We start from the raw sequence: 22,822 nt of genomic DNA, 5'->3' as shown, positions 1-22,822 counted from the left end.
CAATTGATCCTGCCATCCCCCAGCATTTCCCTGCCCAGTCCCTCTCCTGGGCAGGCAGTGCAGCCTTGCAGCTTTGGAGCCATTGTGATCGAGTTCTGGTCACGTCCCTGCTGCGAGTCCCCCTGTGACCTTGGAGAGGTCATTTTTTTTTTGCTGACGCCCGAGTCTTTTGTCTGCAAAACGTGGAGGATGATTTGGTTACAACTTCGCGGGTCGAAAGCCAGAACAAATCAGCTGGTGTCTTCCTGTGGCAGTGTGGATGAGGCCCATGTCCCACTGGGAGGAGCTGGCTGTCATTTCTGTGCTCGTACCCATGTGTGCACAGCCCTCACCCAGTGTGCTCCACAGTCAGTGCACTTTGCTGTCTGGCAGGTGACATAAAGCACTCTGAGGTGGTTTTTCCCCGTTGTTGGGAGAGCAGAAGGGTAATAATGGGAGGTGGGGGGCCAGCAGGGAGCGGGTTCCTGCTGGCACTCAGCCTGTGGCCGCAGCCCCTCGGCAGTTATGGCTGCAGGTTGCTGTAATAACGAGTCAGCGTTTCTCTTGCGTCAGGGATAATGAGCTGCTCTTCAGCCGCTGCCTCCCGGGCCCTGCAGGGAGGCAGCAGTGTCCCTGCTGGAAAAGGGGGGTTGGGGACAGGCACTGGGTGGTGGAAGTCCTTTCCCAGCCGTAGCTCCTCAGCAGGGAGAAGACAGGCTTGCTGTGCGGGTGTTCGGGTTCAGCACTGTGAGCGTGGTTGGTGTGCGTTTCCTCAGAGAGCAGTGGAGGGGAGATGGGGGCTCATAAATGGGGTGACTTTCTTGGACCTGTCCCAGATACCTGAATAGTAGCAGTAGCCAGATAGCCCCTGGGGAAGGGGGTATGTGTGTGGATGCATCAGCGTTTCTCTCTAAATGCCCCATTTTAGCATACGGTCTTCTCCTTTGTGTAAAAATACCATCAGGCAAAAATTGAAATTGAGATCCACCCCCAGCACCACCTAAAATAAGGACAACTGCCCTCAATTTATATTATCTCCTGGGCTGTGTGCAGCAACTCTGGGTATTGGTGCTTAGAGCAAGCACCCCTGCACCACATCTGCACCCTCACTTGGTGGTCCTGAAAGGGATGCTCCTTGCCTGTCCCAGCATCCAGCCAGCGGCCATGCACACCCCTGACCTCCTCCTCCTCACTTCATCCTCCACCCTGCTTTGCTGATAACAGGAGGATTCACAGAATGTGTTTTTCTGTTGAGATTTTGTAGGCTACATGGAGAATGGTCAGGGGCTTGGGGAGTACCTGGTGCTGCAGTGAAGAGATCACTGGGTCCCTTAGTTCAGACACCACATCTTTCTGATTTTGGGTGCATGCTGAGAAACAAAAGTGTCTGTGTGCAAGAAGGAGGAGGAAGTGTGAGACTGTAGGGTCCAAATCTCGTGGGTCTGCTCATTTGCATTGAGATACTGTTGTTTCTTGCTCCTTCCCACTGGGCTGCCTGGAGAGGCAGGCTGGGCATGGCTGGGAGGGTGTTCTACAGGCAGGGGTCCCATGTAGGGATTGCCTGCTGCTGAGCAGGTGGCTGACAGGATGGTGGAAAGCTGCTGTGAAGCATTGTCCTGCAGCCTCTGGCCAGTGTTGGGATTCCTGACATCAGGGTGCCTTGGAACATAGCAGGTGTGTGTGTGGTGGGAGGAATTGGTGGGGCTGGTTTGCTGGCTTCACCTTTCTGTGTTGAGACTTTGAGCACCAAAGTCTGACACCAAACCTGTCCCTGTGCCTCAGTTGTTGGTGTTTGAGTTTTAGCCTTGGGAGGGCTGGGAAGGGAGCTGGCCTGGACAGGCAGCCTCAGCCCCGCTGAGTATGAGATGGGCTCCTTGGAGAGCAGCCCAGGGGTTTACCTGCTGGCCACATATGTTTCTGCCTGCTTCCCCACAATGGCTTTCTTGGGAAAAGAAGGCACTGCCTGATTTAGACTTATCTTGGGCACCTGAGGTGCTGTCCTTAATTGGCAGGCTAATTTTTAATTTAAGTCACTTGTGCTTGACAGGGAAAAAGGTGTCCCAAAGGGTCGTTGTGCCTGCTGGTCCCTGACCAGCTCTGCCTCAGATGTGTCCTCTCAGCAGCCCCGTTTTTCAAAGCAAGTCCTACAGACTGCTCTGTACTTGTTCTCAGCTCTGGGGAAAGCTGCCTGCAAGCCCAGTGTTCTCAGTGTGCTCTGAAGAGCTTGGAGTCAAATCTGTGTTAATCATAGGTGTGATGAGTTGGACAAGGTCAGCCTCTCCCAGACAAGGGGGCTGAGCACTGGATGCCAGTGTCTTTCCTTGACAAGAGTTGCCCTGGGAAGCCTCTTGAGGTGACTGTGAGCTGTACCTGTCCTTGGCCATCACATGTGGTCCTTGCTTTCTGCTTTCTGACCTCAGCCACTGAGTTGAGTCACTGCTTTTCTAGTAAATGTAGTGACAGAGCTGCTCTAGAGTTGTGGCTGAGCTCAGGAGGAGCCAGGAGAGCCTTCCTGCACATCTAGAGCAGGACAGGGCAGTGGGGAATACAGCAGTGAGCTGAGACCTTGGGGCAATGTGAGTTTGGGGTTGTGGTGGTGACATGTCTGATAGGAGATGGTGCTGAGGGGTCACCTGCAGCTGTGCCTGATTTGGTGGCATTTGTGGTGTCTAGAGCCTGGACCTGTTGTGAATGGCTGCTTCTGCTGTGGTGTGTCTGATGAGGAGTTGGTGGGACAGCCTAGCAGGAATGCAGTGGAGAACTGCACCCCTCAGGGTACAGCAAGGGGAACATTTGCCAAAGCCTGGCTTTGCTAAATTCCTGGCTGGCACAAAGGAATTTATTTTATCAACCGTTGTGGTGCTGTTATTTATTTTGGGTTTTGGTAGCATCTGGTACAGCTGATCCAAACAGGTGGCATACCAGTGTTACCACCTTTGCAGAGAAGCCCAAGTAGGGAAATAAATTCTATCTTGTTTGAGATCTTAAAGCTCTTTTCAAACCTTAACGATTCTATGAACTACAGGGTGTTTCAGCTTGCTGATGTAGAAGCCTGAACTCCTCAGTGACCATACAGAAATACAAGATATTTAAATGCATTTGGGACACTTGGGCTAGTGGAGGATTGCAGTAGAACATGCAACTTGCAAAGGATTAAAACTGGTGCTTGGAGACAGTTCTGGATGTGCTGGGCAGTCCTTGATACCATGCCTTCAAATGGCCACAGACCATAACTGTGTAATAATGGTAGAGAGAGTCTTGATTTAACTTCTGGGTATTTTTACTCTGCTTGGCTCTTCCTGTTCCTATATGGGATGAAGGCATCCCTGCCTGAAAGTGCTTTGAACACGGTGCAAGTCAAAGGAAAAGAAATAGAAGTTATTTTGACAGAGGAGTGTTTTTGCTGCTTCTGCATGAGCCGAGCCCAGGCCAGAGAGCATTGCCCTGCCTGAGGGGTAGTCCTTGCTGCAACTCTTGTGACTTTCCAGCTGTATGTGTGTTTTGGGTAGCTGATAAGCAGAAGCCAGGGGCCTGCCCCTGTCCCAGGAGGACCTTGCCTTGCTGGCAGCCTTCCTTCCCTCTCCTCTTCCAGGATCCTTGAAGAAAACATGATGTATTGCTCTCTCAAAAGTACTGTTTTCATATCTTCTGGGGAAGCCTTATCAACAGGGGTTTTCCACACACATTGTCCTGTGTGCTCCTTAAATGTCTGGTCCTTCCAGCTACTTAAATACACATCTTCCCAGCAATACCTAAGGCCCTCCAAGAGAAGGGCCTGTACCTCTAACTGGAAAGAGCCTGGGGGGCTGGGGAGGTTGAATAATCTGTTTTGGGGTCTGAGCCCCCCAGACTCCATCTGTCCTGTGCAGTGGCCTGTGCCTGCTGCCAGAGACTCCTGAGCTGGGAAAGGGAAGGGTTCTCCTGGTGTGATGGGTGTTGTGCCAAGGCCCTGGGTGTCCATTTGCTGATGGAGATCTGTGTCTGGTGTAGGTGCTGTGTTAGAGCCAGGCACAGCTGCTGATGTCCCTCGTGGCTGCAGAACCAAGGACAACCAGAAGAATGCTCACTTGGCTTTTGCCTTGGCTTCTATCGGTATTCCCTGTTAGATGTTCTCTGTAGATTTCCATCTGATGTTGCTTCTCAGGGGGAGTGTGGGCTGCCACCAAGTAGCTCATTGTGTGGATCTTTGTACATCTCAACAACCTTTTTTATTGCTCACTGCTGTCTGCTAGAAGCCAATGCAGAAGGTTATTTATGAGAGCAGTGCATTCGGGTAAACACAGACTCCTTCAAAATCTTTCTCTCAACAAGTGGTTGAATTGAGGTGGGTTCCAAGCTGGATTGATGTTTAACTTGAGATACTAAGAAAATACTTCCTCTGTTTAGCTAAAGCAAACAAATCGAGAGAGGAGACCTTTTAAATATGATTTGCACTCCAGCTGCAACCAATACTGATCTCTTTTTTTTTTTTTTCTTTTACAGATATATTTCCAGCTGATGGCCAGTCTGGTATGTATTAAATAAAAATGGAGCTCTTCAAACTTCCTTCTCCCTTGCCTTCCCTGTACTTCTCTTCCTTCAGAGTCAGCACTCACCAAACTTAGAAGACTGGTACATGCCACGTACAGTCTGGAATATGCAGTGGATCTTAATGTAAAAAAAACCCAAAACCAAACCACAAACAAAACCCCAAAAAAGCCCCACCCAAAAACCGAAGCAAAAGAACTTCCTAAACAAACCTCTAATATTTGGTCATTCCTGTATAGCAGTGACATCTTTTATGCTTTCATGTAGTGATGACTAAACAGCTGGAAGGTTCTTTCCTTCCATGCATTGTAGCATAGCAAATTTGGATGTCCAGGGTGAAGGAGTTTGGGAACTTGTAGGTCTTGCTCATCACACATAATTGAAAACACTGATGTGTCAAGATGCAAATGTAACTCAGATTGTTGTTGTTTATACCTGTATACAGGTGGATGTGTCTGTGAACCTGAGGATATATATTTGAATTTGCAGTACTTTGGGAAGACACAGACCTCCCCTGTGACTTGTAGTCTGTGTGTTGCTGTTGAGTATTGCTGTTAAGGACAACCAAGTTGCTCACTGTGTTGCCATCAGTGCAAAGAAAAAGCTTCCTGGCCCCAGTGGTGGGTGCAGCCTTACTGGGAGAGCGAGGTTGCTCTGGATGGAGTTTTCAAATCAGGAAAATAATGTAGTTTTCAGAAGCAAACACTGGATGATCTCAGTTCCTGCCTTTCCCAAATTGCCAGGAAAAAAAATTGCTCCTCATCCAGGCTGATGTTGTGGAAGTGCCAAGATGAAGGAAAGGTTTGTGTTTTAACCAGTGATACCAGGATCAGCCAGTGAGAGCCTGTTGTTTCAGAGCTGTAGTGCCATGTGGGGATGTGCCATAGCAAAGAACCTGGGAATGGAAGTCAGTGCCTGACCTGGCCTTGTGTCACCCCAGGCATGTCCCCTTGTGCATCTTTGGCTTTGCAGGGATCCCATTTCTCCAGTTCATGGATGGTGTGAGGGTAAATCGCTGTTGATGGCGGAGGCATTGGAAGTATGGAAATCAGCTCTGATGTCTTAAAGCTGATTTCAGGGAAAATAACTCACTGGTTTAGAGTGGTCTGGTGTGACACTGGAAGCCCTGTAATTGAACTTGCTGAACTGAACAGAGGGATGGAAGTTGTGGATGTGTTTCCAGAGCTCTAGCCAGCTATATTAGGGTTTTGAAGAGCAAGGATATATTCCCATCTGTTGAGTCTGTAGGAGGCTTTTCTCCACCTTGATGAAGATCTGTCTTCTTCGGGCGTTGGGGTTTGCCTGCCTGTGCTGTGAACTCAGAGATGTCCTTTGCTTGGCACTACTGCATTCTCTTCTCCAGCTGGTTGGGGACCTTGCACAGCTGCCTCCAGGGTGGGGCATGAGTGTGTGTCTGCAGCAGATGATAGTGCTTCAGAAAGTGTTTGTTACATGTCAGCAGTATTGCAGAAAACATTACCTACAGAGCTTGGGGCCTTTTTTACAATTCTGTCTGGTTTTTAGGAGATAAGTTAAAGCTTAAACAGGATTCTTCTAAATGGTAGTTGCACAGACATTGTGCAGTCTTTCTCATACCTTTCTCCAGAAAAACCTTAAATTTGGTGCCATGCTTTTTCTTTCCATGCACTAAGCTTATCTGGAAGCTGTGGTATCTCAAAACACAGTGAAGGGTGAGGGCAGCAGGCAAAGGCAGAGTGGCACTGCTCCTGCCACCAGAGCTGTTGTGCATTCCTGAGGCTGTTGGGTTTGACTCCCTCACCTCCTTTTCATTGCTGAGGTTGTTGAATGAGTTGATTTACTCTGGTCACCAGAACTCCCACACACTTATCGGGGATCTGTTTTTTAAGCTTTAGCCAGGTGTGTTTGTATGGCTGGTTTCCCCTGTGGGTGAGAAGTCTGTTGGTCCTCTCCCAAGGAGATGGTTTAGCAGAGTGCTGGAAGATGCTGAGTCGCAGTATCAGGATTGGGAATTGCATAGGTGGGGTGCCTGAGCCAAAATTCAGCCATTTTGTAGGCACAGTAGCTGTGGTGTGCCCCAGAGCATGTTCCTGCTTGTTAGCATGGGATGCTGGTGGCAGCCTGCCCTCAGCCTGGATCCTCGGCCCGGATCATCCCCGTGTCACGTGGGAGCACTATGGAGGTGGAAGCACAGCAGTGTTTGCGTCCCAGTTACCTAACAGTGTTTGCAAATAAAGCAGTTGCTGAAGAGAGGCCTCACTTTCCTTCTGTCTGGCACAGCAGTGCCTCAGTGCTTTCCTCTCCCACATCCCACAGCCAGGATTTGGCAGCTGTAGGGTGCTTTTCAGAAGGAGCCATTTCAAACCATGTGATCTGGAGTTCATGTGGAAAGCTGAGAGACTTCAACACCCCTGAGAGATGCAGGGTTGGGCTTGGTGGAACGAGGGACACACTCTCACATTCCTGCTTGTGCTGCTGAGGAGGACTGGGAGGGCACATTTGCAGCTGGATGTCTGTGGATGTCTTCACTCTGAAACCAAACTTCTGCCAGGCAGCTGATGCTGTTCAGCTCCCAGAACTTGCTACTGTGTGAAATCTGCTGCCTGCTCTGAAAGGGAACACTTCTGGCACTTCAAGTGGATCTCCTGCTAGCTTCCTGTGCTGTGCCTGTGCCCTCCTGGCCTCCTGCATGCTGCAGCCAGCCCTCCTCCTCTCCATGGTGCAGGATCCCAGCCTTTTTAGTCTCACCTCTGGAGGAGCTGCCTCTGGGTGGTTTAATTGCTTTTCTTTGAGCAGCTGTAACAGCCCTGTGCCCTTGTTGAATTCCAGAGACCAGAGCTGACTGCAGGGTGCAGCTGTGGATGCACTAGTGTTCAACAGAGCAGCAAGTGATGCTCTGTCTTGGTTTCACCACTCCTGATGACTTTTTTTCATCTGCTGCACCCTGACCTGATCATTTTGTAGAACTGTCAGCAGTGTCTGAGATATCTTTCTTGAGTTTATAAATGCCTCTTTGAATTAAACTCTGTGAAGTTTTCCATAAAGAGATGAGGGTGATACTACCACTGCAAGGAAGTGATTTTTAATCCTTTAGAAATAAAAGGAGGGGAGATGGATTTTTAAATTAGGAAACTGCTATGTTGCACTCTTTTGTAATTGGGTATTCCTGACTCCTTTGGGAAGACTTAGTCTGATTAGGGTGTTGCACTCTTTTATGCTCTGTATTGACATGGGAAGCAGCCACCTGTAGCACTGGAATTAGCTTTATTAGAGAGAGTGGTTTATGCAGCAGGACTCATGTGACTGTGAACCCAAGAAGGAAGTTGCTATATCAGAGTTATTTAGAAAAACTTGGAATGTTTCTGCATCTTGCTTAAGGTGGGGGCACAAGTGAGAATGGTGTATCTTCTGCTTGGAAAAGCATGCCTGAAATCAGGTCAGCTGAGGTGCAGTAATCCTGAAGTAGCACAAAAAGAAGCCCTTCTGCTTGCTCTCAAAGATCACAGGGATATTTGAGTGCCTTGTCATTATTTTAATGCTGTGGATTCACTAACAGGAGAAAGCCCCCATAGCTGTGCTCAGTTTAATCCAGGTGGTTATGAGACTGTAATATTTCTTCAGCACATTTATGGAGACACCTTGCTTACTGGGAGACCTAGGCATGACATCCCTAAATTCCTGGGAAATCTTGCTGCACCTGCTCCTATCACCAAATCCCTGTTACTGTCCCCTGCCCCAGGAGATGGAGCTGGATTTCTGCTGCCTTTGTGTTCCTTGACCTCACAAGCTGAGCTGATGCTCAGTCTCTTCTGTGCAGTCAGGGAGGCAGGTTTGCAGCTGTGCAGGCTGAGGGCAAGGTTAAGTGGTCATTTAGCAAATGGCCACTGCTCAGGGGACGCTCTGGTCCTGCAGGGATGCCTCTGCCAGAGTAGCAGGAAGGTCCAGGAGTCACAGCGGGAGGAACTCGGACTGATGCTATTTGAATTACATCACAGTCTCCTTTCTGGAAACCCATTCTGTTCTTTGAGATGACAGATTTTCCAGAGGCATATTTTGTGCAGAGTTCACACTTTTGCCTTGTACAACCCCTCTCCCCCTCCACTGCACACTGGGAACTGCTCAGTCTCCTCCTAGACAGTGTGAACTGGAGCTGGAGGGTCTCTCTGCAGGCGCTTGGCGCTCGATTCCTGTCTTTTTGTTGTTAAATATTTACAGTGAGACGTACCAGATGCTTCCTAGGAAGGGTTTTGTCAGCTTCCAAGTCCCCAGATGCAGCTGCAGAAGAGGCTGACAGCCATTCAAGGGGTGGTGTCAGCAGGAATTTAGCAGGATGCAGTGACCTCCTCTCGCTCATGCCACGGGCACTGCTAGCTGTGCTGTCTCATGGGCCACAGCAGGATCCAGGCAGAGAGCACCCTTCTGATGTGCTGATGTCAAGAGATTAATGATGTCTGCTCCTCAGGCTTTTTGCTTTTCTTCTGCTTTGTAGCTCTCTCACTGCAGAGAGAGGGAGCAGGTGATGCTCTTGGATTTTGTTGTTGTGCTTTTTTTGTAGGGCCATGTCTCCGCACAGTGGTGCTGCCTTGGCTCCCACTCTGTTCTCAGCACACCAGTGTCTGTCTTGGTCATCCAGCCCTGAGAGGAGAGAGGGCAAACTCCTGTCAGCAGCTCTGGGCATCACCAGCCCTGGGCATGGAGAAGCCAGCAGCTGGAGTGTTGCTGCTGAATGCATCTCCTGTGCTGGTCACACTGGTCAGGTTCCCAGTGTGCCTCCTGCTTTCAAGATAAGGTCCAGGACCTTGGGCTAGGCCCCTGTTTGTTGCTCTTGGTGCTTATCAGCTTTTGCTGCTGACACTGAGGATGGGGAGGGTCCCTCAGCCTAGGCTGTGTGCTGGCCTGGCCGCTCCACCTGGGATAGCCTGGATGTGCACACAGGGCTTGCTCCCGTGCCAGGTGTCCCTGATTTAAGTATTACAACTCCTGCTGGATGAGGATCTTCCCTGGTGCCAGTGGAGGGAGGGTCCTGGGAGGTGGCAGGTCGGCTCCTCTGCAGGGGGGGCCAGGGAGGAGCAGGCTCGCCAGGTCATCGTTTCTCCAACTAAATATAGTTGCCTGTGCTTTCATAAGGTCGGGATTTTTGCATCACGTGACTGTCTTATCCCTCCCAGCCGGCAGTCAGAGTAGGGGATCGTGTGTCTGAATGGGTAATAATTAACTGTTAACTAGCTTTTCATTAGAGCCCGGCAGAACAGGCAGAACGGTGCAGCAGAGGTAAACGGGAGCAGAGGAAACTGCTCCGGATCCCTCCTGGAGGGTGGACACCCCCTTTTAATTTGCAAATCAGTTGTTCCCAAAGGTGAGTGGGCTGGGTTGTTTTTTTTTAATTGTTTTGTAAGGAGTTGTGAGTCCTGCCTGGTGTGTGCCCGTGCTGTTCTGTAGTTCCTGTTCATGTTAACCCTCCCTCTCCCCCACTACTGATTTTAGTTTTTAGGTCATGAACTATCAGCTGGTCTCTGAGCTGGCCTGTGTGAAGGCCTGACCCTCCATCTCCTCCATGATTTGGCTCACTTGCACACCCTGGGCTGCTGCAGCCTTGCCTCAGGTGGCCTCCTGTCCTAGCACTGGGGTGTCCTTGCTGTGCCTCGTGCCCAGAGCAGCAGCTGGATCAACTCGTGCCTTTTCTCAGGGGCTCAGACTGACACAGTGTTTTCCCTGCAGCACTGCCAGCTCTCCCAGCCCCTGTCCCTGAACCATTTAACCTGACAGAGTGTTCACAGGTGTCCTTGAAGGCTTTTCTGCCTTCCACGCTGGCAGAGGAATTGCTGCTGACATGCTCTTGCAGCTGGAGATACCTGCACTAGGTGTACTGGGTCAGGCACTGGTGCTGGAGTAGCCTCTCCTGCAGAGCTGGTGGGTACCTTATCCCTGCTCAGAGACACCAGGGTGGCTCAGCAGCTGTGGGGGCCTGAGCCAGCCCAGCTTCCTCATTTTGACAGTTTCTGAAGTCTGGTCAGCTGGGTGACCTTGGCTGTGTCCCCTGTGCCATGCTCCTTGGTTTCTGGGAACCATTGGTTTCCCCTGGAGAGAATCTTTAGTTTAGGATTCTTTTTTTTAATGTAGAAAACCAGGTGGGAGGTGGTTCATGTGCAGTCTCATTCTGTGTGTGCCTGGCATCTCAGGGATCGTGTGCAGGGCTGTGAGCATGGATTGTGTGTCAGGAGTTTCCTAGAAATCCTCTTCAGGGAAGAGTTTGCTTTGAAAGGCAGTGGAAAGATGTCACTCGCCCTTAAGAGGGAGTTCATTCTCTACCTTTAATAGTAGCTGTCTGTGCCAGGAAGAATCCAGGCTGCCCTCAGTGACAGTGTTAATGTTAGAAATGCTTGTTGGCATTTCCTGACCTGCTCCTCCAGTGTAGCTGGTCACAGGTTGAAGCGTTTCTGTCTGGGACTGAGAGGCTGCAGTGAAGATGATCGTGCATTTTTGGTGAGTCCAGACCCTTCCTGCCCCTCCTTTGCTCTGGAAATAAATGTCAGACCCTGCAGATAATGCATGTGTGTAGAGCTTGTAGCAGCTTTGTGTGGTTAAAGGAGCAGTGCTGTTCCTCAGCTCTGCTGTGTTCTCACTGAAGGCCCTGCTCCCTGTGAGGATCTGTGCTGCCCGTTTGTGCTGTCAGCAGAGATGGGCTCTGCACATGTCCTGAGCTGCTCCTCCTCTTCCGGGGCTTTCAGGACTATCAGCTGAGGGATGTGAGGGCTCAGAGAGCTGGGATTATAACTCAGATGCCCACACTCAGCCTGTGACAGTGCTGTCCTGGCTCTACCTGCCTGTGCCCCAGCTTCCCTCCCTGCACTTTTCCAGGGCAAACTCCTGAGCTCCTGAAGCTGCCTAGGACACCCAGGTGGGAGTGTTCTCATGCTCTCCATGGAGCTGTCAGATGCCCTTTTTGAAGTTATTTTTAGAGAGTGATCTTTGCAGCAGTTGCAGAGCTTACATTGCAGAGAGGTGTAGGCAGCTCCTTGCTTCCTTTGCTGTTACAGTAGGGCTTGTACAGTGGAGCTTCTGCTGAGGAGCTGTGGAAAATTGCTTGGAAGGCTTTGAGCCATGGTACTTGCAGCTTATCTCCTGCTCCAGCTGAGCAGGCTTCCCACAAGCTTTACAAGCCTGAATCCTGCTCAGGCATCCACCTTAAGGATCCAGTCTTCTGCTTGGTCCTGACCTTGGCCATTCTTCTGCAGCTTTTCTTGCATGTACAGGAAACTCCTGCTATTGCTGAGGTGTTGCAGATATTCCTCTTGCCTTTGTAAGCAAGGCCAAATGCTGCCCTGGGAGCTGTGACACCACATGCTGTGAGTGGTGGGGCTGACTGTGGTTCTCTGCAGTCCCCAGGAGCAGGTGGGAGCCCCTGGGTTGTGGAGGCACCAACCCATTTGTGCTGGAAGATGTCCTTGTGCTAACATCTCATTTAAAGCTGTAGAGCTCCATCCAGTGCTCCCTTGTTTCCCCCTCCATGCACTCATGTGCCTCCGGCTGCAACTGTGATTTGGTGGGAGGTAGAGCTGTGAAACATTGCAAACCAAGAGGAGGTGCAGTCTGTGGGCTGAGCCTGTCCTGGACCTTTCTGGCTTTGTGTGCCTTGTGATGCCTTCAGCAAAATGTGAGCATGCCAAGCAGTCAGTGCTATAAATCCCAGGCTTTTCCGCTCGTGTGTGGAGCTGCAGTGCCAAGTGTTTCCCATCTCAGCTCTGGCACAAGGCTGGGGCTGTGCTGGGAGCAGCTCCTTGGGAGGCAGGGCAGGGCTGGATCTGCTGATTGGTCTCTGGGGGTACCTGCACCTCTCTGCTCACAGGGGTGCTGCCAGTGTCTCCCTGGGGAGGCTGAGGTGCCCTCCCATCTGCTGGTGCTTCCCAGCCCCTTTACAGCAAGGGTGTCTTGCCCACCACAGCCTCTTGCTGATCCAGAAATGGGTGCAGCATCCACAAAAGGAGCATAAAGTGTTTGCCCATCCCCCAAGGCTTCTCTGCCTGTAACTTCAGGGCCTCCTCTTTGGGATGGACTCAAAAAGAAAAGAGCTTTATCATGGTCTGCAAGAGACAGGCTGCTGGTGGGAGCAGGGACTGTTGTTGGCTTGCAGATCACATCTGGCCTGCAGGACTGGTCCTGCAGATGTCCCTGTGTGCTCTTGGTGGACGTGAAGCTCACCAGCTGTGTCCTGGGATGGCTTGGGCAGCCTCAGAATGCGAGTCCTGCACTGAGTGCATGAGTGCCACAGGAGTCTCCATATCCGTGTCATGGCCCTGCTGCTGTGCACATCAGGTCACCCTGGGAGAGAGATTCCTTGAGCAGGGAGCAAGGACAGGGACAGGGTTGGTGGCCTGAGTTACCCATGTTGGGAAGGTGGGGATGCCCCTTTGGAGCTGTTGGCTCCCTAGGTATTCTTTTAGGCCAGGAAGGGAATTCCTGCAGCCACAGTGGGGTCCTGGCAGGCCTGCCTCTGGTGGGTTCCCTGCTGGGTCTGTCTCAGAGGAATTTCTTTGAGGGTTGGTGCTGTTTCACCCCCACTTTCCTGTGTGTCAGTACCCCAGGAGGGACTCTCCTGCCCTCACAAAATGGCTCTGAAGGAGCTATCTATCTCCTGGGAAAACAGATAATCCCACGCAGAAACACTTTTTAACATTTTTCTCAGCTCACCCTTGTCCAAGCTGCACTTGCTTTTCTCAGCTAAAAACCTCGATGCCAGAGCAGGTGTCCAGTTGTGTTGGTTATTACTTACAGTCTTCACATGTGCCAAGAGTGTTCTGTGGAGAGTGGAGACAGAAGAGTGAAGTGGATCTTGGTGGACCTCTGGGCACGTGGCTGTCTGTGTCATACAGAGCCCTCAAGCTCCTGCCAGGGCTCTGGGGAAACTGGGGATACTGGTTTGGCTCCTGCAGCCCCATCAGGAGCTGCATCACAGAGCATGCGCCCCTGCCTCAGCCTCTTCAGCACAAAGTCCGGGCTCTTGGCTTGGAACCTCCTTTATCAGCAGTTTCTGGAAGGTGCCAGGCTGTGGAGCAGGGAGCAGGATGGCTCCTTTCTGTCGACCTGGCTGCTGGGGGAGGGGGTGCTGTGTCAGGGACAGTGTGCCAGAGATGAGTGTTGTAGTGCGTTTTTATATTTTGTAATACTTTGAAGTAGTTTTGTTTTGTATCCCCATATTTTTCCCAATTGGTTTATCCTGGACTGTACCCCCCTCCCTTTACCTGTGTTATCCCTCTCCCTGGATGAGATCATCCCCAAACCCCCACCCTGGCTCTCTTGTCAATCACTCAGCATCCCATCCCTTCCATCTAGAAGCTTCAGTCCAGGTTGTCGAGTGATTGGCCAGGGGTCAGCCCCCCAAGCCTTGCCCCATACGCTGTCCTAAATGTCCATCCCCCAGTACCCATCCCTTAGGGTCACTCATTGGTTGGTAAAATGTTATCTACTTTGGGTTTCCACCTCCCTTTAAATGTGACCTTGGCACATCTCCCGGGGCTCGGGGCAGGAGGCCCCTGAGGTGCAGGAGCTCCTTTGGGACTCCTGCAATAAAACCTTGGATTAACCCCTGCTAAGAGTCGGCCCTTTATCTTCTACCATGTCTCTGGTGTCTCTCCTGCTGCAAAGGTGACCAGCCCAGGTGCCCTCAGCACCCTCGGGGCACAGAGGGTTCCTGAGAGGCTCCCAGAGGGACTGAGACAGATGAGGACTCTGCATTCCTGCTGGGGAGCCTGGGCTGCTGCTGGAGCCCTTGTCTGCATTGCACATGAGTGGTACACCTGGAGCAGGCATTACAGCATTCTTGCTATAGGTACAGGTATTTCTCCAGTAATGCCAGGTCTCTGCCCAGCACTGCAGATTTATTCCCTCTCTTCGTGTACCTTCTCTAAAATTCCATTATAAATTCCACTGGATGCAAGGAAAGGCAGAAAACCAGTTGCTGGGTGTTTGGTTTCATTTTCCCAGATAAGTTAGTAGATATGTCTCCTTGGCTGAGTTCAGTGATCCTGTGTTAAATGTCCCTGGTGGAGTGGAGGGATATTTAGCTGTGGATCTCCTGTGACTCTGGCTCTCTGGTCCTTGTGCAAGGATAAGAGGCATTTGCTCACCTGGATGCCCCTCTAAGCCTCCCACCCCAGGGCTCTGTGTCCCAGCCAGGTGTGGGCTGCAGGAAAAAGCACTCAGGTGCATCTGGGAGTGAGTGTCCAAAGCCAGGGAGGGCTCTGGCTGTGGCACAGCCACAGGAAGGGTTTGGCTGTGACAGCAGCACTGGGGCTGCTGTGGGTGCTCCCACCTGTCCCTCCCCTTGGTTGCTGAGGAATAATCTCCTCGTGGCTGGGCAACCCCATGGCTGGACAAACGATCAGGTTCTGGCTGCAGGCAGCAGATCAAAACTCAAGACCTGCTGCTCTGTTCTTGGTTGTGCCAGCATCTGCTCTGTGGCTGCAGGCAAAGCTGCTCCTTGCTTCCCTGCCCGCTGTCCCCGTGCCAGCCTCACACCACTAAGCCCTGGCTCCTGCTGCAGCTGTTTTGTCTGTCCCCTCACACAGAGAGGCCCTGTTTTTCAGGAGGTGGTCAGGCACTGCTAGTGCAACTGAAATTACTTACTGCCACCAAACAGATGCAAAAGGAGAGTTGTGAGACACCCAGAGGTCTGAGACATCTGCCAGCAGCCTTTAAAGGCTCGGCTGTGAACCAGGGCAGCATCCAGTGTCCCTCAGTGCTTGTGCTGAGCTCCTGCCTGGGATGAGCAGCACTCACTTGCTCTCCACTCCCCAGGCTGATGCAGTGAGGTTTTCCTGCAGGGGTCTTTTCAGCTGGGGACCACAAGATGTGCTGCTGGTGCCCTTGGTTATGTTGCTGTGCCCTGGAGGGTGCCAGGCATGCATGGCCTCTGCTTGCTGTGGTCTTGGCTCAGCAAATGCTGTGTCTGGCCACGTGTCCACCAGCACAGTCACAGCCTCTTGGTCTCCTACTTTGGTCTCCACCATGAATTGCTGGGGCTCCATCCATGCTCCCCAGCCTCCTTCCCTGCTGAACTGCAGCCCTTTGCTTTGTGTTTTGTCTTCTGCAGTGCTCTGCAAATGCTAATTGGTCTTCTCAGCACCTCAGCGAGATAAGGGATCCCTGTTCATATCTTGCAGATAAGGAAAGCTGCAGAACTTGTTTCAAACAATCTCCTCCCTCCCCCGCAGAGGTGATGGAGTCTGTGGCACCTGCCCCTGCAGCCTGTGCCCCTTGCTCCTCTTTCAGTGCTGCTTGTGAGGCCCCTCTCTTTGACTGGTTCCCAAAAAAAAGCACAAGAACATCTATGGCCTTGAGGGCTCCTGAGGTGAAGCAGCTGCAGGAAAGGGCTGGGTGCTGTTGCTGTGAACACTGGGGCTGTGCTGTGGTGGGAGCAGGCACCTGGGTGGGATCCTTGCAGGCTGAGCGCTGTCCCTGCTGTCCCCAGCCCCAGAGATCAGCCTGACCAGGCTGTGCCAGTCCCATCAGTGCTGTTGGAGCAGGCAGGGGTGCTCTGTGTCTCTGGGTTTGTGCTGTAGCTCCCGGTGCCTTTTGAAGCTATATTTAGTTGGTGACATCTGTGGGCGTTGAATGGAGGATTTTGGGGGCGGTTTTGAAAGTGCTGGCTCTTCCTACACTAGCAGGGAAGTTTAAAAGCCCTGTGGCAAGCTTTGTGCCATGGAGCCAGGATTCTCAATGAAGTGCACATGGAATAAATGAGGGACACGTGGGACTGCTGCTGCTCATGAAGGGAGGCACTGCAGGTGGGTTGGGGAGGTCCTGGGGGAAAAGGGGAGGGTTCAGGGATCCAGCTGAGAGTTTGGACTCTTCTGGACATGAAATCCTCATGCAAGAGCCGTAGAGAAAGGAATTGGGGAAGGGGAGTGCACGTGGCTCTGTCCTGCCATGTCTGACTCTGCCTTATTGACACTTCAAAGCCTCCAGCTCTGAGCAAGGCCAGGATGAATCACTGGTTTGGAGGCTCAGAAGGGGACCGGTTTTGATCATCCAGGCAAAGTTGTCCAGCCTTGCAAGGAGATCAAAGGCAGCTTTGAGCAGAGCTGAATAGGCTACTCAGGGTGTTTCCTGGGGCATCCCTTGATAGCCTGTGCTGATCCTCCCACCCTCACCCTACCCCAGTCAGGGCTGCTTTTCTTCTGAACAAAGCCAGTGAGTCAGCAGAAATCCTCTCTGCAGGAGCCTGGCACCTGGCACAGGCTGCCCTGTGGGGCAGGGCCCAGTGGGCTCTCCTCCCCTTGTGGAGCACCAGTGTCCTGGAGCAGACCCCACAAACCCTCTGGTTTGTGCTGGCAGAGCTGTGCTGCTCTCTTGCTTGGTCTCTGTGTGAGCCTGATCAGAGACCTTGCAGCCAGACCTGGGGGACAAAGCAAGCTGAATTCCTGTTTCTGCTTGTAAGGAGATGGTGTGTGAGCTGGGGCCAAGATGCCAAGATGGGCCATGGTGAGGTTGAGATCTTGACTTGCTGTGAGGTCTGTGGTGGTGTGAACCCCAACAGTCTCACTCTGATGTGTTAAAACACCCCAGAGGTGCTTCAGTGCCTAAATACTTTCAGCTGTAGCAGGATTCAGCAGCTACAGACTTTTGCACATGTCTGTCAGAGCCCTGCTCTGCTCTCTGGGGAGCATCAGGGCACTGTGATGGGAATTGGCTTTTCAAGGGCAGGTTTGTCTTGCTGTTCTGTGGGTGCTTTTCAGCATGAGCTGAGCTCCTTGCCCCCATCCTCCCTGGCTGGGGAGGGCAGAGCTAAGGCAGGGACTGCCATCCTGCAGCAGCATGGGGTTAAAAGTCCATCTCCAGGCCACCTGGATTGGTCAGGAGTTTTCTGATCTTAACGGGGCAGTTCTGAGACTCGAGTCAGGAGCTGGCTATGTTTTCTGTTTACCTTTTCCTGTTAGCCCTCCTTTGCTCAAGGGGGAGCTGCTTTGCTTCCTACCCACTTCTCTCCAGAGCCAACACTCCCACTCACAGCCCTCAGCTGTGTTTTAACACTTTTGTTGTCCTTCTCTTGCAGAACTTACAACTCCAGCGAAAGTGGTGAGGGCTGCCAACCCGAGACAGAGGAAAGGAAGCAAGGTAAGGCTGTGCCTGCTCTCCTCTCACTGGCTCCCAGTTTCTGGTGCAGGTGTCAGTGTTGCATGAGCCTCTCGAGGGTCTGGAGAGCAGACCCCTCCCTTCACAAGCTTGCTTGTGGAGAGGGTGATGTGCTGTCCTTGTACTCCGTCTCCTCTTCAGCATTTTAGGGGTCTTGCATGCTGCTGTGACTGGTTTTCTGCCCAGCTAGGTCAGGGGAGACCTTCTCACCTCTCCTCTAACAGGGAGGCACCTGGAGGAGTCCTGGATGTGGCAAACCTCTCACCCTGCTGTGAGGACACCCCAAATTCCTTGTGGGCTCAGCCTGTGCCCAGCCCTGCGGTGTAGGCAGGGTGTGACAGTGGTGTGTCTGCAGCTCTGTCCTTCCTTGTGCAGTCTGTTCCTCCCTGGCACACAGAGAACCAGGGAAATTGATGTCAGACAAAGCCACTCCTCTGGAGGAACCAGGGCAATTTGTTCCAGGGAATCAGTGGTGATGGAGGGACAGTTTCTTCTGGGGCACAGCTGGGACAGGGGCTGTTGGTGTTGGCTCTCAGCAGCCAGTAGAGATGTATCTGCAGCTTGATAGGACTTTCCTTCTCTGTTCCATTTTGGAGAAAGGAAGGCCCTGGGATGGATGGTGCTCCTCTCTGTGAAACAGGCATGGCCCTGCACTGGAATTGTTTTCCCAGGAGATTTGCCTCCTGGGCAGAGGAGCATGGCACCTGCATGTAAAGATGTGATCTCCTGAGGGATAAAAAATTCCTTTGACTCCAAACTAATTCAGAAATAACAATCCCACAAGGGCAAGGAGGAGTTTCTGTGCCCAAATATGATTCCTTTGGTACCTGGGTAGCTGTTTGACTTCTTTCCTCTGTCCTGCAGGTCCTCTGAAACCTGAAAGACATAGAAAGGATGGTAGTGAGCAGGTCATTTATTCAGCAGAGAAGTAGTTGATGTTCCCCCGTGTGGCCATGGGGTGACTGGAATGAGGGAGTTCCTTCACCTGCTTGAGTTTTCTCAGCCACTCTGAGACCATGCCCTTGCTTTGTTGGCAGCACATGGGGGTTGTAGTTGGGCACTTGACTGGGGCTGTGCCTGGCTGTGGCTGCCACTAGCTGGAAGAGCTTCTTCAGTGGAATGTAGTTGCATCAGGTGTATTTAGAATGCTGTAAGCTGAGTGCTTTCCCTGTGCAGGGGATGGTGCCTGTAATTGAGTGAATTACCCTGGGCAGATTGCTGCCAAATGCTGCTGCTGCTGGGGCAGAATATTTGGTGAGAGGCTGGGAGCTTGCAGGAGTGGTGGCAGCCTCATTACAATGTCTGATGGACATAAACTTGTCTGCAGCTATTTGGAATTAGCTCAGGGTTCCTGCTTTGGAGGGGAGAGGGGTTGTGTATGTGCAGTGTGGGTGTCCCCCTCCAGCCTCCTGGGGACAGCTCTTTGTGGGACAGTGGTGGGTGGAAAGCATTCTTCCCTGCTGCAGGGAACACCTGCAGCTTTGTGCACTAACAGGACCTTTCTCTTTGGTACCAGGTTGGTGACTTTGGTGATGCCACAAATTGGCCAACACCTGGAGAAATAGCCCACAAGAGTGTCCAGGTGAGAACACAGAACCATTGTGATGGGCAGGATAAGGCCCTTGCAGACCTCCCTATCCCTCTGGAAGCACTGGCTGAGCCATTTGGGGTGCTGAGTGTCAGTGCAGAGGCAGCCAGGAATAGTGTGCAGGGGATTTCCTTTTAGGGCTGCCTCCCTCCCTCCCTCAGTGCTATTCTGGGAACCTGGAGCCCAGTCTAAACCCTGGGCTGGCTGGAGCAGGTAGGCCAGCTCCGAGACCTGTTCTGTGCAGGAAGGGACTGGGCCAAGGTCAGGAGCTCCACAGGAGGAACTGAAAATGCATGAGAAGGGTTTGGTGTGCTGAAGGGGCTCAGCCCTTCCTCCCTGCTGTGGACATGGGTGTCATTGAAACCTTTCTATTTTTGGGTGCTGCTCTGCTAGCTCCTGGCTGTGTGTCAGGGCAAGGTGGTCACTCACCCTTTTGTCACTGGGGCAGTCTGGTCCTTTACAGGACAAACCCATCCATGAGCACAAGGTCTCTCTGTCAGCCCATCTTGGTGTCTCAATGAGCCCTTGCCCTGCTCAGCCATGAGCCCTTCCCTAGGAGCAGGACAGCTCTGGGAGGTACAGAGCAGGGATGCACCCAGCCTAGGGCAAAGTCTTCCTGTTCCTGCTGGGACAGCTGGGAGCTCCCTCCAGCTCCTCACTACTCCCACCTCTCACACTTTCCTGCCCTGCTGTGTCCCCAGCAGCCACACAAAGCACCATCCCTTCGGAAACTGCCTGTCAAGAAAGACATGAAAGAGCAGGAAAAGGGAGATGGGAGCGATGGCAAAGAGAGCCTGAAAACCAAATCTGATGAGTCTGGGGAGGAGAAGAATGGTGATGATGACAACCAGAAGTCAGCCCAGAAGAAGAAAGGTAAGGCAGGAGCTGGTGGGGAGAGTCCTCCAGGCTCAGCTTCTCTTCCCCTTCCCAACCCTCAGGAAGATGAAAGCATCCTCTGCTTTTTCTGGAGGCCTTGCTGCAGAACACGATCCCAGTGCAGGGACAGCTGTGGGAAAAGGTGTTTGCAGGCTTCAGGAGTCATTTTGGTGGGAGCAGGTGGAGCAGGGCCCAAGCAGGGGCAGGGCAGGAGCCTACCTTCCTGTGTGTCCATGGTGGCACAGAACAGTCCTTCACTGTGGGTTCTGTCAGCTGTGGTTGACATGTGGGCTCAGTCTGGCCTGAGCCTGGGCAGGCAGAAAGGGGCAGAGGAAGGACAAGTGCTGTGACAATTTCCACAGGCAAATTCTGACTCATGTCCCTCCATGTCTCAGAGTCCTGGTCAGAGCTGTTCTGCATCCAGTGAGGCCTGGAGGGGTGTCAGGGCACAGGGTCTGTCCAGAAGGCTCTGCTGCTTTCTCCCCTCCATGTGTGAGGGCTGTGGGGGAGGAAGCAACCACACTCTGAACCTGTGTCACACCCAAACCCTGTCCTTTTGCAGGCAACAAACACAAGTGGGTCCCTCTGCAGATAGACATGAAGTCAGAGGTGCCCAGGGACAAAACAGCCTCTCGGAACAACCGGCAGAACGAGCAGCACAGGCACCCCTCCAACAACCGCAGCGAGCTCAAAGGTGGGGCTCGGGCTGGGGACCCTCCTGGCCTGGCCACGGGGCACAGCAAGCCCTGGTGCCCGGGGGACAACTGTCCTGCATTCAGAGGGGAGGTGCTGTCATGGCCTCACTCCCCTCCTGCCTCTCCTCCCCCTGCTGCAGGCTGGCACCCTGACAACAAGCACGAGCGCAGCTGGCAGGACCACGACGAGACCTCCAGCGTGAAGAGCGAGGGAGGCGCCGTGCGCGGAACCTTCCGGGGCCGGGGCCGCGGCCGGGGCAGGGGCAGGGGCCGTGGCAGAGGAGGTGAGCATTGTGTGCGTGTGTGTGCTCTTGTGACTGCAGGGAGAGTGATGCTGCAGGCAGAGCTCTGTGTCTCTGTGCCTGAGAGATCTGGGGCTCTGAAGTGGGCTGGGGAGGGCAGAGCACTCCAGGGATACTGGGGAATATTCAGGCAGGTCATTGCAGCTGGTAAGTTGAGCTGCTGTTAACAAAGCAAATAAGTCATACTGGTATTTTTATAAAAGCAGATGTCTTCCTGCTACTTAGACTAAGCTCTTTTTTATGTTTTCTGCCCGTTGCAATACCTCTGTGAGCAGGAATTGAAGCATGTTGATAGTCTGTGAAGGCTTTATGCCATTTGAGAGCCAAGCAGGAGTCATGGCTTGGGTGAGAGAGAGCATTGCCCTGACATTTGACTCAGCAGTGTCTGTGCTAACACTGATGCAGCTTCAGTGTAGGGCCTTTGTGCATCAGCTGGGCTGCCCAGTTATCCTTGGGTAAGAGGGTTCCTGGCTGTTCTGTGGCAGAGGTAGAGAGCAGGAGGATGAGGGATGTGGACTTCCAGGGGATCCTCAGGAAGAAGGAAGTATTTGTGCAGGAGTCCACCCCCATTTGGCAGGGCAGACCCCAGGGGCTCTGTGCTGACCCTGGTGTCCCCCAGGGCACTTTGACTACCAGTATGGGTACCGGAAATTCGAGGGCTCGGACGGCTCCCGCACCCAGAAGTACGCCAGCAACATCACCTACTACTTTGACAACATCAGCAGTGCTGAGCTCTACAGTGTGGACCAGGAGCTGCTCAAGGACTACATCAAGAGGCAGATGTGAGCACCACCTCCTGTCCTTGTTGGGTGGTGGGGACTGTGCAGCCAATCCCATGGGAAGGGCTAGAGCTGACGTGTTGACTGTGCTGAGGTGTTGATGTCTGGGCTCCCCAGGCTTGCTCCCCTCAGTGTGTGTGTGGGTTATTTCCTTGGGGGTGCCCAGAGAATGGTGGTTTGGGGCTTCCTCTCACTGACACGTTGTCCATGCAGAGAATATTACTTCAGTGTGGACAACCTGGAGCGAGATTTCTTCCTGCGGCGCAAGATGGACTCGGAGGGTTTCCTGCCCATCACGCTGATCGCCAGCTTCCACCGTGTGCAGGCACTCACCACTGACATCAGCCTCATCATCAAGGTGAGGGCAAGGAAAGGGGACCTTTCCTCCTTGATCTGCCTCTCATCACCCCTGTGTACTGTGGATGAGGTGCAAGTGGAGCCTTCTCTTGTTCTTGACTTGCACCTGCCCCCTGTTAGTCCTCCCAGGGAGGAATGGCTTGGGCTGACCCCCTCAATATGCCAAAGCAAGGCCCTAAGTTAACAAAGTACTGCTTGGTTCCAGGCTCTGAAGGACAGCAAGGTGGTGGAAATCGTGGATGAGAAGATCAGGAGAAAAGAGCAGCCAGAAAAATGGGCTCTGCCTGGCCCTCCTATGGCAGACTACACACAGACAGACTTCTCACAGTTCATCAATTGCCCTGAGTTTGTGCCCCGGCAGAGCTTCCAGAAAGAGACTGGTGAGCACTGGGGCAATGTGCCTGGAGGTGTGGGATGCTGTGCTGGGACTGCACCATGACTGAGACCTGAGAGTCAGGAATGTTCCCAGGGCAGGGCTCTGCGATTGCCTTTCTGCTTGGTGGTGAGAGCTGGTGTCCTTGGACTCCCAGAATGCTGCTGCCTCCAGGCATGGGGTAGTGTGAGAGACTGAGTATTGCTGTCCTCTGTTAGGGCTGAAGGGATTCAGAG

The 22,822-nt window shown here is 52.6% G+C and overlaps 1 protein-coding gene across 2 annotated transcripts in view; it reads left to right on the top strand.

The window, feature by feature from the left end:
* The window catches only part of LARP1 (La ribonucleoprotein 1, translational regulator), a 45,565-nt gene that overhangs the window by 11,304 nt on the left and 11,439 nt on the right, over nt 1-22,822 (top strand). Inside the window, exons 2-10 of one of the 2 annotated variants that reach the window (XM_066560393.1) lie at nt 4,462-4,488; nt 17,537-17,598; nt 19,133-19,198; nt 19,906-20,077; nt 20,643-20,774; nt 20,916-21,059; nt 21,697-21,859; nt 22,070-22,214; nt 22,419-22,593. In XM_066560393.1, the coding sequence (XP_066416490.1) occupies nt 4,462-4,488; nt 17,537-17,598; nt 19,133-19,198; nt 19,906-20,077; nt 20,643-20,774; nt 20,916-21,059; nt 21,697-21,859; nt 22,070-22,214; nt 22,419-22,593 (1,086 nt within the window). The remainder of the gene's footprint in view (nt 1-4,461; nt 4,489-17,536; nt 17,599-19,132; nt 19,199-19,905; nt 20,078-20,642; nt 20,775-20,915; nt 21,060-21,696; nt 21,860-22,069; nt 22,215-22,418; nt 22,594-22,822) is intronic. The other variant, XM_066560394.1, reaches the window with a different exon arrangement.

The sequence above is a fragment of the Molothrus aeneus genome, chromosome 15 (assembly GCF_037042795.1).
Source record: "Molothrus aeneus isolate 106 chromosome 15, BPBGC_Maene_1.0, whole genome shotgun sequence".
Taxonomy (NCBI): domain Eukaryota; kingdom Metazoa; phylum Chordata; class Aves; order Passeriformes; family Icteridae; genus Molothrus; species Molothrus aeneus.
This window is presented reverse-complemented; position numbering and strand designations above follow the sequence as displayed.